This window comes from Pararge aegeria, chromosome 5, assembly GCF_905163445.1.
Source record: "Pararge aegeria chromosome 5, ilParAegt1.1, whole genome shotgun sequence".
Classification (NCBI taxonomy): Eukaryota; Metazoa; Arthropoda; class Insecta; order Lepidoptera; family Nymphalidae; genus Pararge; species Pararge aegeria.
The window spans coordinates 17,999,545-18,018,431 of NC_053184.1; the positions used below are offsets into that span (position 1 = coordinate 17,999,545).

At 34.3% G+C, this 18,887-nt stretch overlaps 1 protein-coding gene across 1 annotated transcript in view; it reads left to right on the forward strand.

The window, feature by feature from the left end:
* The window catches only part of LOC120623981 (mucin-5AC-like), an 87,469-nt gene extending 68,821 nt beyond the window's left edge, over nucleotides 1-18,648 (forward strand). The window contains exons 2-14 of the mRNA XM_039890279.1: nucleotides 3,934-4,989; nucleotides 5,249-5,371; nucleotides 5,628-6,611; nucleotides 6,881-6,991; nucleotides 8,123-10,645; nucleotides 10,834-11,082; nucleotides 11,387-12,907; nucleotides 13,525-13,902; nucleotides 14,422-14,608; nucleotides 14,922-15,118; nucleotides 15,454-15,732; nucleotides 17,505-17,624; nucleotides 18,568-18,648. Of these exons, the coding sequence (XP_039746213.1) occupies nucleotides 3,934-4,989; nucleotides 5,249-5,371; nucleotides 5,628-6,611; nucleotides 6,881-6,991; nucleotides 8,123-10,645; nucleotides 10,834-11,082; nucleotides 11,387-12,907; nucleotides 13,525-13,902; nucleotides 14,422-14,608; nucleotides 14,922-15,118; nucleotides 15,454-15,732; nucleotides 17,505-17,624; nucleotides 18,568-18,648 (7,809 nt within the window). The remainder of the gene's footprint in view (nucleotides 1-3,933; nucleotides 4,990-5,248; nucleotides 5,372-5,627; nucleotides 6,612-6,880; nucleotides 6,992-8,122; nucleotides 10,646-10,833; nucleotides 11,083-11,386; nucleotides 12,908-13,524; nucleotides 13,903-14,421; nucleotides 14,609-14,921; nucleotides 15,119-15,453; nucleotides 15,733-17,504; nucleotides 17,625-18,567) is intronic.
* The last annotated feature ends 239 nt before the right edge of the window (nucleotides 18,649-18,887 follow it).

Consider the following 18,887-nt stretch of genomic DNA (forward strand, 5'->3'; position numbering starts at 1 on the left):
GGTCGCCCACTGGAGAAATTCGACCATATTTGAATTAAATTTGAACATTATTAAGGTACAATTGTGAACGATGAGACTTTTTTAATCACAGATTGCACCAAGGCAGCTTACAAACAAATAATAATACAAAGAATAATTAAAAAAGAGTATATATGCATGTGTATGTCAAAAACGTGGTAGTGTGTGTAATTTTCATTTATTTATTTAATGTATGCTGTACGCTTAATAAAAACTTATTAGCATGCTGTACTTCTTCTCTGTATAAACTATGAGTGTAGGAAATTTCATATTTCGTTCTTGCTTTACGTATTAATATATAGGTAAAAATCTATAAATAAAAGAAATAAATATAGAAATAAGATAATTACTGTGATTACAGATCGAGTGAGATACTAATTAATTAAGATTGTTATTATGATGCCTGAGATTGCACCTGCCTTTTTACAAACTCTGTGCCAAATTTCGTCTAAATCGGTGCTGTGGTTAAGCCGAATATATGTAACAAGCATATGAATAAACAAACAAACCTAAAAATGAGACACTCTTTTGCATTTATAATATTTTTATGGATTGGTGCCAGGGGTACCCAATTGCGCAAAAAGTAAGACATTCTCATTATAAAACTAATAAAACCATAATAGATAATAAATTGCACCAACATCGGGATGCCTGAGCTTGGTGATCTCCACACAATTTTTGAAAGTGTGGAGCCAAGCCGTGACTCCGCCGTACAAAAACTATCAATTTTTTTATCTTGATTTGCGAAGTCCCCGTCGCGTCACGTCACTACGTACGTAGCGACGTACTTTCTCCGGTGCCGCGGCAACCAGGTTGGAAAGCCCTGAATTAGACGTTATAGTAATTAGAGGGACTGTTGGCACATTGATGTAGGGAGGTCAGAGAGAATTAAAGGTTAAAATAAGATCTCCAAAGCCAGCCACACCACAATCGGCTAAATGGATATGCTAGGTATCAACTAGGCTACAAATCAATTAAGAACGTTCTTCGAAGTCAATGACATACAAGTTTTAATGTCACAATTAAGACTAGGATATTACATGCTTGTCTCGACTAACAAAGTGTATTTGTTACTATAAATTGGCTATTAAACGAGCGTTAAAGATGAGTTAACTAAAAGCGCGTTTTTAATTTTAGCTATTAAAACACAACTTGCTTTAACGATAAGGACGTGAGGAACCCTGCATGTCTGAGAGTTCTCTTGATTTTCTACCATTCCGAACTTGGCCAGCGTGGTGGACTACGGTCTTCATCAACCCATAAGGGGCCCACTACAGGGCACGGGTCTCCTTTCAGGATGAAATGAATTAAGCTGCCACCCAGGTACTGAGAACATTTCGGAGAACTCTCAGGGCACGCAGGTTTCATCACGATGTCTTAATCGTTAAAGCAAGTGATATTTTAACAGCTGAAATTAAACAAACGCCGCTTTAATTAACTCACTCATCATTAACGCTCGTTTAAATAGCTAACTTATAGTAACAAATATACTTAGTTTTTCGAGACAAGCATGTAATATCCTAGTCCTAATAATTATGACGTTAAAATCTTACGATTTATATAATTGTGTCATTATAACCTTACTATGTTTTCCTTCACCGTCAAAGAAAATGAAATTTAATTGCTTAAATCAAAAACGCTCATAACTCCGCAAAGTTAGATTTGCACGCCGGGGAACGAACTCGGTCCTTCCGAAAGGGAATAAGATGCCCCATATATCCTAGATGCCCCAGATACCCACTAGGCTATCACCCCTTTTTTAAGTACGTTTATTTTTCTTTTACTATATAAGATAAGAAATCGGTATACATGTTTCGTGGCCTCCAGTGTATCACACTGTTGAAACTACATTGATTCGCTACAATGGTTTCTTTATAAGCCTTCATGTGTGAAATTGGTACACACGAATCGAAATCCAACCTGTTTTGTAAACGCCAAGTAAGCAGCAAGTGTTCTTAAGATTACGCTGACTGACATATACCTACTCTATAATATGTGTCTAGCTACTCTTGGAGGCCTGTTCTATAAATAAAAACATATTTTATTTTTAACAACGCGAACATAGTAATAGCGAAACCTATTTTTCATTGATGCAGATTGCCTTGCACAGAAATTAAATTTTAGTCCTCGAGTAAATTATTATGAAATATTTTTTAATTCATCATTATTTTATTCTATTTATATATATTTTTTTAATATTATCGATAGTCCAGCGCTTGGCGACAATCATGCCCGTTAGAAAGCAATGATGAGGTCTAGGTTGGAGCACGCTTGCCTAGAAAAAGCCTATTCACTCTAGCCTTGAAGGTACTCAAATTATACGTGTCAGGAAACACTGTTGCCGGGAGGGCGTTCCACATCTTAGCGGCACGTATCAGAAACGTGGATACAAAACTTTTCGTGCGTGATGATGGAATACACATAAGGATGCCACCGCTAACGGTGTCTCGCAGTTCTGTGGTAGAAAGGAGGAACAAGATTGTGAAGTTCAAGTTCAATTTATAATTATAATCGAATGGTTTTATAGAAAACAATGTTAGCATGTAAAAGTAATTTTGAAAGACCGTTTATTAAATAATAACGCATTCTTAAAAAATAAACAAATAGTTTAAATTTTTTAAGATGTTTGCGTTTCGGTAAGCAATCAATTGAACTTAATTTTCCCCGTCAGTTAATTGCATTAAGTAGTTTTCCGCACCAGGATGATCTCTACGGAATGCTTTTTTCGATAAAGTTGGTCCGAAGCCTCCCACCAAACCAAACCTGAGAAAATTCGGAAATAAATTATCAATTCCCAAATAACCTTTGCCGGGATCGAACCCAGGGCAACTTTAGACCACAGCACTCGCAACAGATCAGATCCATTAACAACAACTCTACGAGATATTCAGTATGTTTATTAATGAAAAGATTCCTTCGTTATTACAGTTTTGTTCCGAGCATTGTTTAAAGTTAACCATAATGCACTCGCATTGTTATTTGTCGTGGCTTTCGAGATTTACATAGAGATTTCGTAACCGTGCATTGTTGCAAATTCACTGACAGCATTTGTTTTTAATATTAATTCCTTTACTTTCTACTCTACTCGTAGATTTAGTTATTTCGTGCTAATACATAATAGCAGCGTAATTATTATTTACCAGCTATTGTATTACAATGGAAACAAGCGGTGTTAACATTTCCAACTAGCTCGACTGCAATAAATGGCATACCCCGGCATCAAGCCGTAGTGAAATTTAAAATCTTATATTTTCAATACAGTGTGTTTATAAATGTACACTTGGAGGTAATTTAAAAATTAAAAATTTATATCAATCTTATAAAGAATATACTGTGCAGCCGCTATAAGACTTATAAAAATGCGTATCTGGGACATATGATGTATACGCGGGAGCTTGTCAGCGAATATTCCAGCCAAAGCAAGGAACTGGCGACGCGGCTACTGTGCATATTACACACACACACACACACACTTTTTTCCTCTTAATAAATCTAAATCTGTTAATATAAACACATGAAATTTGGTTTATTTACTAAAACCCCTCAGAATGAACTAGACCCCTTAACTGTAGAGCTGTATTTATAAAAAATTATAATGTGTTCTATCTATGATGCGAAGGAGTCAGGCGATTGGCGGAGGGATGCAGGTTCAAACCTTAAAAATTTCACCAATGTGATGACCATCCCAACATAATAGTGTGGGATCACATCATCATGGTATGACTGAGAATTGGGTTCAGCATAAAACATCCACTGCTTTAAAGTATGATGATGAAATTTTTTCTAAAGAGACTGTCACTCATAAGACTGAAATGCAAAAGGGAGGTCATCAAAACAATGTGTTTTAAAACTTAGATTTTTAAACCTAGCAAGTTGAAAACACAATTAATAATTCGGTATTTCCTTAATTTTCAGGAAGAAGGCGCTACACGCATAAACAGGCGACTTCCGAACTCCAGCAGAACTCCTGCTAGTACAAATAAACCAGAAGATGTAGAATCAACACCCAGGATGAAGCTCTCAAGGAGAGGCGAGCGGCATGAACTAGTTACACCACGTGACATTACCCGAACCAGGCATAGAAGTAAGTCGTCTGAAACCACTACCCCAGGTGCACCAGACCTATCTAATAATCAATCTGAAAAAACAGAGCGCTTTGACTCAAGAAGAACAAATATTCGGACACGCAATAGGCCAGTAGTGAACGAAGAAAATTTTGATACTACAATAAACAGGGATAATCAAATAAAAAACAGATCTCGACAACCCAGTAGGCAGCCGACCACTACAACGACACAAGCTTCCTTAACTGACTCTTCACCTTTCAATGTTGGGACTGAAATGAAGGTGGCAGATTTAACTGCTAATGAATCATCTAAAACTGTAGCTAAAGAAACAGTTGCACCAACAAGCGCTAGCAGAGAGTTTAGAAGAAGAAGTTCTTCGGGACAGACTACTGAATTAATAACTCCAACGCCTTCGAGAGCCCGAGGACGTGTTAACATACGTACTAACATCAGAGCACTTGATTTGGATGTTTCAGGCACGGCAAATGCGCTAACAATGGCTCCTAAAGAGCCAACTACTGCGAGAACCAACGATATAAGAAATCCTAGAAAATTGAGATATAGGACGCGACCATTAGAAACCGATTCAAACTTAACAGGGGAAGGAATTATATCATATGAAGTCAAATCTAGTCAAACTAGAGAAAACGTTACTAGTCAACCCGAAATGAAGTTGTTTACACCATCGACATCAACAACTGAAAAAAGTATAAGACAAAATATAGAAAAAACAACTGTGAAGACAAGTACTACTAGAGCCACGAAAGTTGTTAAACGTCCAATTTCCCGAGCCAAAGCAAAAGGAACTGTTACAGTGGCAAAATCAAAAGTATCTGATGAAATAGGTGAGGATGATAACTATCCTCCAAATTTTAAAGCGTTGATTCAAGCTAAGAATGCATCGGTGAGTAGAATCATCTGAATCATCAATGGTCAGTTTAGTTATTAATATAGGCATTAGGTTTCTCATATACTCATATCACTGTATAACATATTCGAGATAATAAAGAATGCACTGAAAACAGAACTTCTGTTTGTTTGATATAACTAACATTGTTCCATACTAACATTTAACGAATCATATTATATTTTTAAACATTCATTGAAAACATATGTTGTTTACTTAATTGGCAATTGTTCAAAAATAACAATACAAATTTCAGACACAAGCGAGCTCTCCATCCAGCGAGAGTTTGTCAGTGAAAGCATCACAAAAAGTATTTAAAACTCACCCTACTTCTTCACAATTAATTATCACAGCTCCTGATACAGAAAAGCATTCACGGGTAATATAAAACAGGTCTATTTTTTCCTATACATAAAAAGTATATGTTCATTTGATGCATCTCATAATTTAATAATACATTTAATTTATCTTATATTTATATACTAAACAATAAAAATAAAAACGTCACCCGCCACATCGTCATCTTCATAAAAGCATATCATCGCCCTTACTAAATAGTTAGTATTTTTATAAAATAATATTTATTTAAATTACAAACAGGATGTTTTAATTTATGATGAATACCTAATTTTCAGCTACGCAATAAAAATAAGGTAGAAGATGAAAACGAGGTTAAAAGTGAAATTACACAAGTTGAAACATCTACAGATGCACCTGCAAAAGCTAAGTCTGTAGAATATAGACTAAGAGGATCGTACACACCAAGAAATAAAAAGTATAGTACTTTTTCAACTTCTACTAGTTCTTCAAGAAGCTTTAGTCCAGTACCGCAAAGCAGTTACAAATTCAATAGAAAGACAACAACAACCGAAGTTCCTAAGACAGGTAACTTGCAAAAGAATAACCGTCCTGAAAATAATTTGTTTAATAAACCAGTAGTACGGTCTTCTTTATTCCCTAGAAGAAACTCAACACGAAACTTGAATGTAACAACAAAAGGTCTTAACAGTATTGTTCCCAACAGAAACACGAATGAAAAATCTGCTAATATTTATAAATCAAAGCAAACTTTGCCCAGAACTTCCTATTATTCTAGATTAAGAAGTAACGTCGCCAGTTCAACGTTATCAACTGTATCCAGCATACAAGAAGTGACAGAAGCAATGGCAGTAGCTGACAAAAAATCTGAAAATACTGCAGATACTCCTATAATTTTCACATTCACAAATAATCCTACTAAACCCTCAGAAAATATAGATAGAGAAACCAATGAAAGCAAAAAATTTATAATAACTGTTAATAGTAAAGAATCATTAGAAAACGGCACCGATAACGAGGTTATGAAGAACTCTGAGGCAAGTCAACATAAACCCGTCATAAATGTGATTAGTACTACTCAAAAGTATCATGCAACTTATAAAGAGACAAATAACGATGCTGCTTTGGAAGAAAGAGAAGAAAATACAGCTACAGTTCCTCCTATAAGAAATATTCAAACAAGAAAATATAGCCGAAAATTACTTAAACATAGAGATTCCACGACTCCTAGATCCAAAGAGCGCAACTTAAAAAAATACAGCGAAACTTTCTCTAAAACTACAGAGGCTTCATCTAACGGCGTAAGTAGTTTTGCGTTAAATAGTTTTGAATTTTAGTTCTACGAAAGATTTTTTAGAGATGCTGTGACAAAAACTTTGTCATTCTGGAATAATGTGTGTTAATAGATCGCAGTCAAGACGCCTTATCAATGGTATTTTAAAATTCTTCTTATGATCTATGTGTGTAACGGGTCGGAGACAGTTTTTAAACCATATATTTTTGAAGTATTCATTAACACAATAAAATGATATATTCATGGACATTTGATTTTTAACCAACATTTTTACAGATACAAGCAGAACATGAAAAAAGTAAAAATAAATTTAGCTCTAAATATCGTGCATCATACCTCGATAAACCGTTTTACAAACCCACTGTACCCACAGTCACTCCATCTACTGTAAGTAACAACACAAATAACATCACCATACTTGACCCTTTTAAAATATAGAATTAAGTTTCAATATACTTTCAAGTAAACTTTATAAACAGAACAAGGAAGATCAATAAATTACAAAAACTAAAAAAAAAAAAAAGCAAAAACAAAGCCGCTTTATGAAATTGGAATCATCATTTCCTTGGAAACTCCATTACTATATATTTAATTCCATCATTATTTTAATATTGAACATTGTATTCATATCTTTTGAAATTACATAACATTGATAATTTTACAAATTAAATCCTATACTCAGATATTTTTCAATGATCAATATTGGCCAACATTTTGTAATAATCAAGGCATATTCCTAAAAAAAATATTTATCGTAATCATCATAATCAACTTAATCATTAATTTCTCATTGCTAAAGGCATGGCTGAAATTCTTCGTGACAGACCATCTCTTGACAAAGTCTGTCGAGGAGCCAAATTGGTTTGAAGAAGATTTTTCGGATGTAACAACTGAACAGATGCCAAGGACGAATGCTACGTCTCCGATTTGCGTGCATGAACCCGCCTTAGTACCGGTTAATGACATCTATTAGCCTAACAACACTATTCAAGATCATTGTGGCATTTTTTTGCACTATTACAAAATAAGTAATATTAGGTATACGTAAATACTAATAAATAAGTATGAAAAGATTTCAAATTGCATTTAAGATTTCATTCATTTACTATAAGCATTTATTTTTTTAACCGTTAAAAATACAAAACTATTTATTTAATAACATAACGGTGCAAGTGATTATAAAACTTATTTAATAAATTTATGAAATGACACAAAAAAAAGTAAAATAACGTTTTTTTTTTTTAAATTTAACGACATGCTTATGTTTTTTTTTTCTGTAATTGAAAATTAAATAACTTTAATAACTTTAAAATATTGTTTCAATATTCATTACTTTATGCTTCCCTTTAATTTGCAACTATTTTCTTTCTAACATTCATCAATCCAAAAGTAATAAAGAGGCTTTGGTCTACGCACATTTTCCTTGGGTTTTCAATATATATCACTTTAAACATTTCTTTGTCGTAATTATTACGAAACTTTTTCCATATTTATGGGTGAGATGAACTCTTATTTCAGGTAGAGGGAGAAGAAACACAATTAGGGCCAGACATGAACATAATCTCTTTTTCTAAGACTGCAAGCCCACCTATGTCAGCTGACCTTAGACTTTCCGAGAACCTGGATAAACCGTTACAAGTCATGAATGTTGAGGCATCGAATCATTCACCTTCAGTCACAGTATCGATTTTTGATGCCCTAGCTGATATACTTACATCCACACCTAAACCACGTATTTCCTCTACAACAACAGCACCGCAAAATCAAAATATTAATAGCGAAGTTAAACTGACTCTCAACGGCGTGAGTAGCAATATTAATGTAAATAGTGTCAAAGGCTTAAAAAGCCAAGACACCGCCACTTCAACAGTTGTTGTAAACACCATTGCTAATTCTGTACAAACTGAACAGACTACACCAAATGTGTTTAACCGTGTGTCGGTTGGGGGAACTACTACACCGTCACAAATTAATGAAAAAGAAAATATTTCTTCTGTGAATACACTCACGACACTTCCTTTTCCCACTCCTTTTTCCACTACTCCTTTTACTGCAAGGAGACCATTCGCTATAAGAGTGCTGTATGCAGATACTGATCCAACTACAGACAGAACGACTGCTATTGTTACTTCAACTCTGCCATCAACTGACCGCCCAACAACGGTATATAACAAAGTGTCCGATCTTATTTTATCTAATAATAAACTAGTTTCTTCCGGTCTAACAAGCATGCTTTCCGATAATATAAAAAGCATTATACAAAATATGGACGATGATAGTAAAGCTAGACTTTCCGTGGACATGGTAAAATTACTTGACACAATTATTCCTAAATTATCAAGCCGAAGTAGGAGCCTCCAAGATGACATAGACTCTATTCCTAATACGACACCTTACAGTTTGGAGGATATTAAAGATACAGAAAATATTAAAATAAATATTAACGACAATTCAAATTTCATGAATCAGAATATCCTCCAAAGTGATGCAACTTATAATATTGTAAATAGCACGGTAGCAAATAGCATTCAACTAGTACCTACTACAGTAACAACGCCTGCTGTAAATGGCTTTTCTTCACTTGAAAACTCGGTAGAGTTATCTGCGGCTAATATACAGTCAACGTCTATTGAATCAGCACAAAATGTAGATTTATTTCCTACTACAACATTGCCTACCACTGTTTTATCTTCTGGTACGTCAGACATAGGAGTTGTTACTGTAAATACTGATAGAAATCCGAGTTTGAGTGTGAATGAAGTTACTAACAAACCTGATCCAGTACCTTTCCTGACGAATTTTGAACTAAATGATTTCGAATCTGACATCTCAGGGAGGTTAAACTTAAATTTAACCAATACGTCTTCCTCAAAATCTTTGCAACTAGAAGAATTAGAAAATTTAGAGAATATACAAGATCCAAGTCAACTATCGCGGCTTCAGTTATGGATATTATCAAAAAAATCTAGAGTATTAAAAATGATTGAAGAGCTTATACGTAATCATAACGAAGAGATTGCAAATGCTTCATTGACGGAATTAATAAGTGATTCAAATCAAAACAACGTTTCATTATCCAACCGTTTGACTGAAATTGTTAATACTATGAGACCAGAAGTAACAACAAGTTTTCCTGACAATAATAACGATAACGTACCTTCTACCGTTACAAATACAGTAATGACGACGACTTTTTCCTCAATCCCAACCCTATCTTCCTTGCAAAGTACCATAGATACAACTACAGCTGTATCAACATCTGAGGCAGAAATTATATTGACAACGATGGCATTACCAACTCAGACTGCTTTACCTAATTTAATACAAAATGAAACAATGGCTACTGACATAGCTGATGCTTTCACTACTACCACATCCATGGCTATTACTGAGTTAACCACAGTAGAAGGCACCTTTAGAAGTTTGTCAATAGAAGATACCACAAACAATTTTGAAACAATACAAACAACTACAACGAGTATGCCGGAAACAACTACATCTGAAATAGAACCTATAACAGATACAAGTGTTGATAATGAAAACAGTTTAGAAACCACAAACACATCAGGTATTGAAACCACTACAGTAGCACTTTCAAGTTTGACAAATTTGAACGGTGTATATAATGTAAGCAATCAACTCAACGTCGATACTCCATCTATTCCGAAAAAAGATTATGTAATTTTTGGAATACTACCTAACAATACAGTGGTACGTAAAGATCCTAACGATGACGCACTGGAAACATTAACTGAAGCGAGCCCATATATCATTTACGGCGTACTACCAAATAACACAGTAATACGCAAATTCCCTAATGGAACTAGAGTACCACGAATCATGCAAAAAATTGACATACTACCAATCAGTCCATGGAGTTTAAGAAATCCATACAGCCCCATCCATAACATTCCGGCCATTGTCAGACCGCGGTCTAACCTTATCCGAGTATCCACTAATACTGTGACCTCCACAGACACCTCAAATAACGGATTGGAAATAAAATTAACCACCGACACTGTAAATAACCTACAAAATACGGTATTCATTTTTGTTGTTTAGCTTAAATGCTGCGCTTGGAGCTTAATTTTCATGTGCATAGTATGTAGTGCAAATTGCACTAAAGGAATGGTGATGGTGGGATTTTGGTAAGCGGAGCGTGCCTTATGCACCTTAATTGCATCCCTAAATAACCTCGCAATGCTTAACCTTCTATTTCATAATTGCAGATTTCTTCATCGGCACTTAATATAAAAGATAGCAGTTCATTGGGTATAATTACCTCCACAAATAAGCCGCCTGCTGAAATAAGCACTGCCTCGCATGTTTTGAGTTTACGCACAACTACAATGCTACCTTCTGTCGATGAGATTCTGCTTAACAGCATATCTTCGGCAACTAAAGAGGAGATGGTCATATCCTCAATGACAAGTTCTACTAGTGTACCAAGAATATTAACACTGGATATCGATCCGGAGGTATAATCATTACTTAAATCCTGACATTACATTTTTCCATTTATTAACTCTAATATCATGAACTGAAACTTTGTCTTATTTTAAAGTAGTTAGCCTCTTAGACCCTTATTATAACGATAAAAGTAACAAACTTTATAGTAAAATACTGCATGTCTACAGAAAATAACTAAAATATTACTTTTACCTAAAGGTAAGTGGTGGTGAGGGCTTATATCTTTAAAAGGAATTTTCTTTTTCTCATTCTTTGTTAAAACGTTCGTTCATATAGTAAAAAATTATATTTACATTTATTACTCTATTACAGACAAAACAAATCCGCACAGAAAAGCCTGATGGTGGAAATGGAAATACAGTTTTCAAATTTATACCTATAGATGAAGTCACTGTATCTTCTCAAGAATCAAATGTGTTAAAATTAGCTTCTACCAAAATGCCTAAATTAACTACATCTGATGATATGCAAACAAGTACAACAACTTTACCTACAGAAGTGAAAACACAAACACAACAAAGACAGAATTATGTTAATATTAATGATTTTACTGCAATGAAACAAAATAACCTGGTGCCTGAAATTCCAGTTCAAATAACTAGTGGCAACGCAAAAACTTCTGTTGCTGCTGAAAATTCTTTTACACCAACTACAATAAGGACTACATTTTCGCCAGATGCAACAGAATCCACTAAGGATTCAATGAGCACAAGTGAAAGTTCAGTTACTTTAACAACACCTTTTTCGTGGCTACCAATGACCACTGCTATTCCAACCGTGTCTTTGCCAGCAGTTACAACTATGATACCCACAACAGGAGAATTCGTATCTACGAACATGCAGACCAAAACAACTGTAACTTCAGCTGCGATCCAAAGAGATGCAGTGCTGTTACAATCTATACTAGAACAACTTGATCGTAGGCCAAAAAATTTAAATACTTTTAGCGGTGCAAATCAATCTTCACAAGGAAATCTATCAACAGATAATTCTAAATTATTGCAAGCCATTTTATTAGGTGCAACAAATACTGAAATTAAGCAAACACAAAGCACTACAACAAGATCGATTGAAGATGATATTCGGCAATTCGAAGAAGACTCAAGACTCTTAAGAGCTCTTTTGATAGCCACTGGGCGTAATCCCGCTGATCTTAATTTACCAACTTTGGATAACATAAAAGCAGTTGATTCAACACCTGCGTCTACTATAAAACCAACAACCACTACTCAAGCACCCACAACAACTACAACAACAACGACCACTACTACTACTACTTCGACTACTACACAGGTGCCAATAACAACAAAGGCGGCTACTACTACAACAATGGCTGCATTAACATTATCACCAACTACAGTTCAATCAGCCTCACTCAATGACGATTTAAGAAGATTACAAGAAGATACAAAACTACTACAAGCTTTATTACAAGCTACTAATAAACAGAATACTGTTAATTTACCAATAATATCGGGAATTACTTCTAATGTTAGGTTTGCATCAAATCCATTAACAACGACTTTAGGATCAAATCCAACAACTCCTGTTGATGTTCGCCCTGTGTATACAACTCGCCCATTGTCAGAATTTACAAATAGTCCTGGATCTGTCACAGTTTCTACGTTACAGCCACAGCAGTCAAGTACTGAAGAAATCGGAATATCTACTACATTCCGACCTTTTAACCAGAGAGCATCCACTACGCAACGTAGTGTAGGTGGTTCAAGCACGACGCGACGCGCTCAGCCAACAAGAGTCACTGTGACAACCGAGATACCTAGTACGTCTACGTTTTCAGACGAAGAAGATTTGCTTTTCTTACAAAATTTGGTAAGTCTTCCATATACAGCTGCTACAACAGTTTCCCCTTTCTTGAGGCATGGTCATAGATCTATAATTTGGTTTTATATGATCTTAAGAGGAAGCGGTTATAGCGCATTGGGAATATTCGAATACCGTACGCACCTCTAACTTTTCTAAGTTATGTGTATTTTACGTAATTAAATATCAATTGAAAACGATGAAGAAAAACATCGTTATTTTAAATACCCAGATCAAATTTGGACGGTTTAAAGGTAAAATGTATGTTATTTAAGTGACTAAGGTCTGGTTTATCCTATTCTTGAAGTGAGTGAAAAAGCCCTACCTACCGCCAAGCGGCAAACCATTAGGATATGGGTTCATTAAAATGCCATATGCTAATTTGTTAAAAATAAAACTAAATCTGTATCGGCTTCGTACGCTCAGGTTGCCTATAAAAGATCCCTCAAAAGAAAGAAAGAAAGAAAGATCTGTATTGTGTCCCTTTTAGGGATAAGGCTGCCTTTGTACCCTAGCCTACGTACTATTACTGTTTTCTTTGTATTTTTCCTATTGTTTTGTGTTGCAATAAAGTTTTTCTATTCTATTCTGTTTAATTTTAAATGTGTACATAAATATTATTGCAGAAATCTGTGTTAAGCTCACAAAACGGTGACGTAGATCCTGAAACAGCGCTTGCTAATCGAGTCATAGCACTTGCGGTTGAAAGAAGTTTAAACGAGATACAAGGTGAAACGTCTGAAACTTCTACAACTGGAAGACCAACTACTACTACTAGGCCAACAACAACGAGACCTACAACAACTAGGCCTACAACAACTAGACCTACAACAACCAGAAGAACGACTACTACACAGCGAACGACTACGACTCCGCAAATACCTCCTTCATTAGAAGCAGATATCAAACAATTCGAAGAAGACACTAAACTATTGCAGGCATTATTGAAGGCAACTGGACAAGATCCATCCAAATTTAATATTCCAGCTCTTCCGAATACTATTGTAAGTAGTATCATATCCATAAGAATAAACATAATATAGTATATAGAGCCTATAGTAATTAAGTTATTTAATTATAGTCTACAATAATTAATCGCTTTTTTGGCATGAGACCAACAATTTAATATTAAATTAGTTCTAGTTTTTATCGAAACAATACTATTATATATGGTCGTGTCGATGAACTTTGCCAATTTGATGGGATTTCATAGATAGCATACTTCATCCTCTGACATGTTAGATTCCTTGTCATGTTAGAACAATCCGTGACAATATGTTAGAATAATTGTTAAGTCATTACAATTAATCATTGTAAAGTCAACATCCCCTGAGGAGAGTACATTGCTGAAGATCTGTATTGTGTCCGTGACGGTCTATAAAGATTGAAGAAATCATAAATTAAACCGAACAGATTCTCCTGCTATTCAAGAAGTATATCTAAATAAGTTTAATCTTAATTGAAATAACAAAATTAATAAAAATTTCATAAGAAAGCGACTATTTCTTACTAAAAAATTTCAGAAGGTGGTGCCCACTATTGTAACCTCCAATAATGCTATTACAACAACGAGTAAGCCATATGGAGCAAAAATAGCTGTGAAAGATGATCTCAAAAATGAGCAAGATGATGCCAAGTTACTTCAAACATTAATTAAGCTGCAAGACGCACAAGAAACTACTACGCAAAAAGGGAAAATTGCTCTCACAGGTATTTTATTTCAATATCCTTGTGTAAACTCAATAGTTTTTATATTGTAAATAATTGTAGTATATAGCACACAGGTACTATCAATGGGAATTCACAGTAAAAGAAGGATATAAATTAGCTTGCAACCTAGAGGTTCGTGAGCGTCTATTACGCATGTTAAATCTCGACGTTCTCCACGAGTTTTATTTGTATTATCATTATTCTACTTCTGTTTCTGGGCCGTCTCCGTACTTGGTTGGCCTGAACCGTCCGTTGTACGTGTAAATCATTCTTATTATTATGTGTATTATTATTAATATTTTAATCTTTCTAGGTCAAACAAGTGATGAAGCATTAAAGAAGTTAATAAATGCTCAACCAGCTGGAATGGTACCCGAAGCAACAAAATCATCAATTTCGTTGAGTACTGAGTACGGAAATAGCAATGATGCTTTGTTGGCGGCGCTGCTGAAAGAGCAAGGATTCGGACCAACAACGGCAAATTCTTTGGATGAACAACTTCGACTCTCGGTAAGTGATCGGTTTCAAGTTCTATTCTATTTCTGTGCATTATATATTCTAAAATTTATTTAGCGTTATGTTAATGCTTTTGATTGCTTTTCTACCCTATATTTTCATTATATTATTTAATGCAAATTAATAAACAACATTTTAGAGATTTATATTCTACAATTCTCTAAATTAAACGAAATCTACATTGCTTGTCTTTTAAAAATGCGATTAATCTATGTCGTATATATGCGCATCAAAAATTGTCATTTGTTATTTATATTTTACGTTTAACTCAATCGTTCATTATTTCATTTTTAATAAAATAATCAGTGAATTAAAATATAACCTCATAGGCTTTACTGAACCAAGTGGTAGTGACACCGAAGGCTAGACGCACAACGACAACACCGCCACCTCCAGTGCCTCGGAGACCAATTTTAGATGGCCTCGCATGGCTATGGCAGCAATGGAGAGAGACCGCTCCTGGTTCTGGTGAACCAAGACCTAACAGAAGGCCTGCACCTTCAGCCAGACCTTCGGTTACGCCTTCGGAAGCAACAAGTTCTAGAGTCAATTGGTTTGGCTCTGGGCCTTTCGTTGGCAACGCAGACGAAAGGCCATCATCAAACAGAGTGGGTTTCACATCTCTTTTACTTAAATTGTGTGACTGGGGGTGAGGTGGAGGGTCCTAGACTTAGATTAAATGTTATAAATAATAAATTTGCCTTAGTTTTCGTTATATTTATAATGAAATCTAATTTACGTTTTGTACAGTATTTACTAGTAATATTTGTAAATATGTAAAAAATCAACAATTGAACGCAAGATGTGCGTTTATAGAGAACTCTGACTTTTAGATTTCGCTGTGTACATTTTTTGTTGGAAACTAACACCACATAAAATAAGAACTGTTGGAGATACATAATATTATCCTATTTAGTTAGTTATAATTAAGGATGTTATTTATTATAAAAAACGCTTTATTGGCTACTTTTCAATGCACATTTATGTGCTACAATGCTTGTATAAACTTATTAATCTCTATAGAAGGTATATTTCCTTTGCAAAAATCACAATTGTCTTTTAAATTTTAGTTAGTAATATTCATTTGTAAATATTGTTATATATATAATATATAAATAGGCATATGCGTTAGGCTATAAAGTATATATTTCAAAATCGTAATAAATTAAGAAGATTATTTATCGTGTCTTATTATTACTAACACACCGTTTAATGTCACAAAATAATGAAGTTTATGGCACTGTGTAGCACATTTTAACAATAGCATTTATATTTGATGTTTACACAATATTAATAAAAATTAGAGTTACACAGTGATTGTCAATAACAAGATAAAATAACACTTAAAGTGATTTGGATCCAATAAATAACATTTAAATAATCACAGCTAATAAGGGCCAGTATTGTAGATCTTGTACATTTCAACTTGTAAAAAACTCCAGATCTAAAAGGGTTGCGGGAATTAATAAAGAGAACAGAACAATGTGTAAATAATAGTTTGTCTAAGTTTAAATGCTTTAAATTCCCGTATTGTGAAAAATGTAAATAACGTGAGTGTTTGTGTTAATATAAGATCTTTCGGTGAGTAAATGTAAATTAATGTACTTATAATTTCTGACAACACTTATAAGTCTTATAACATTAATCTCTCTTTGACACCTCATTCCAGTATTTTTACCTAAATAAACCATGGTGGACTAACTTATATCTACTAATGTTTATATTAAAATAATTAACATTTTTAACATCCGACCCAAAAAAGACAGGGCGTTATAAGTTTGACGTATCTGTCTGTGTGTGCGTGTATGGGTTTGAGTGCGAGTGTTGTGAGTGCTGAAGGTTTGTGTATGTGTATGTGTAGGTCTGTCTGTGGCATCGTAACTCCTAAATGGATGACCCGATTTATATTTTTTATTTTTCTCTTTGTAAGGTGAATTAATCAGGAGTTTTTGAATACCGGTACAAGATGGTTTCCGCCATAAAATAGTGCATTACATTTTTTTTCACAACTTTTTCAATATGAGTATCGAATGAATGGGCTTTACTAGAAGAATAATGATTACAATATTGAGGAATATCGGGGTCAAAGTTATTCAATTTTTAATTTAATCATTACATCAATTGGTGTTAGATTTTTTAGAGGTACCGCATTATTTCTGAAACTTAATATAATGCATGTTTTTGTATATATAAAAATAACATTTATTATATAATTAATTCTTATTCATAATTGCTATTCTATCAATTTTAAATGGTATTACTAATTTTTGTCTATCTATCATGGAACTATGAGTTGAACTAACTCTTTCGGCTGGGGTTCATAAAATAAAAGTTGTATATATTTTTTCTAATCATATCATGCAAACGTTTATTGCGCTAGATACCTTTGGAGCCACCAAGTTCAGTGACTTCGGATGGAGGGCCTGGTAGAGGACAGCTTGTGTCAGCAGCTATTAATATGACGAGGGCATTGTCACAGTTCCTAGGAGCTGCTATACAGGTACACATTATACGTTTATGTATGTTGATAAATCTTCTACTCCATATATCTTAAGCTGGCAAAAAGAAAACGATGCGAACGATAAAAGAGTTAATTTTTTTTGTAATGATAGTATGCAACAATTCTTATTTATGTGAAATTGATCTGTAAACAACAACAATAAAATACACGTAAGGTTTTAAGAATAATCTGGAATTCCTTCCATCTTATAATCTTTTATAAAAATGTTTTCTAAATTTTAGCAGATTTTTCCATTTGGAGATAGCAGAAATTTAAAGAGTAAGTTTTAAGGTAATGGTCATTAATATCAGCTTTTATAACAGCGTTATCATACTACTAAATTATCCCTATTTAAAAAAAAATCAAGCGTATGTACATCTAAAACTATTTATAAGCTTATCTTATATGTTCTTTGTTTATAATTTGTTTATTTTTATGTGTTTATTCGAACTTCAGCTTAGATTGATTAATTGTTGGTAGGTATGCATCTAAATGTAGAGACTAATAGTCGTCCGTTTTAAAATTACCACTTTTATCACGAACGCGCGAAATTCAGGTGAAACTTTAGATTCTGATTTCAAACTGCGAAAGAAATACCTCCTTCGTGGCCCTGTCTTGTCTTACTTCGTGGTTTATAAAAAGTCTACTGTTAAACAATTATAATTCTATAATTGCAGAAAAGAGATTTAATAGAATATTTGTTAATAGCGTTCCTTTTTCATCGTCGTTAACTTAATTTATCTTTTGTAAGGATTCCCAATTTACATTTGATATCGTCTCTTCGTCTGTTGTTTTATCTACCTATTTTAGGTCTAGGTGCAGGTCGCACCTTATCGTGCTCATAAATTCTCTACAAAAAATTTAGAACGTATACAGTTCTCTTCAGGCACAAAATATATTTTATCAGTGGCTTCGGTTAATTTTATTGCGTTTGCTTTTTCAGGGAGCAGCACAGACGGTACAGAGCGTCATTCGCGCGGGTCAGAGGGCAGCCACAGACGCTTACACGAATGGATCTGGGTAATACCACTACGGACTGAAAGTTGGATGAAACTGCCATGGACTTGAAACTTTTCCGAAAGTGTCATAGTACGCACTATGTGTTGCGAGTGCTCAACGTTGTAAATAGTCGCTATAATTTAGGAGCCTCAAATAATGTTCTAGATATAAAGCGATACTGCACTAGCACCAGTTTTGTTAAATGCTTAAACAATTGATTATTTTAATCAATCGTTGAAAGCTGCCAGCAAATCTGACGAATTG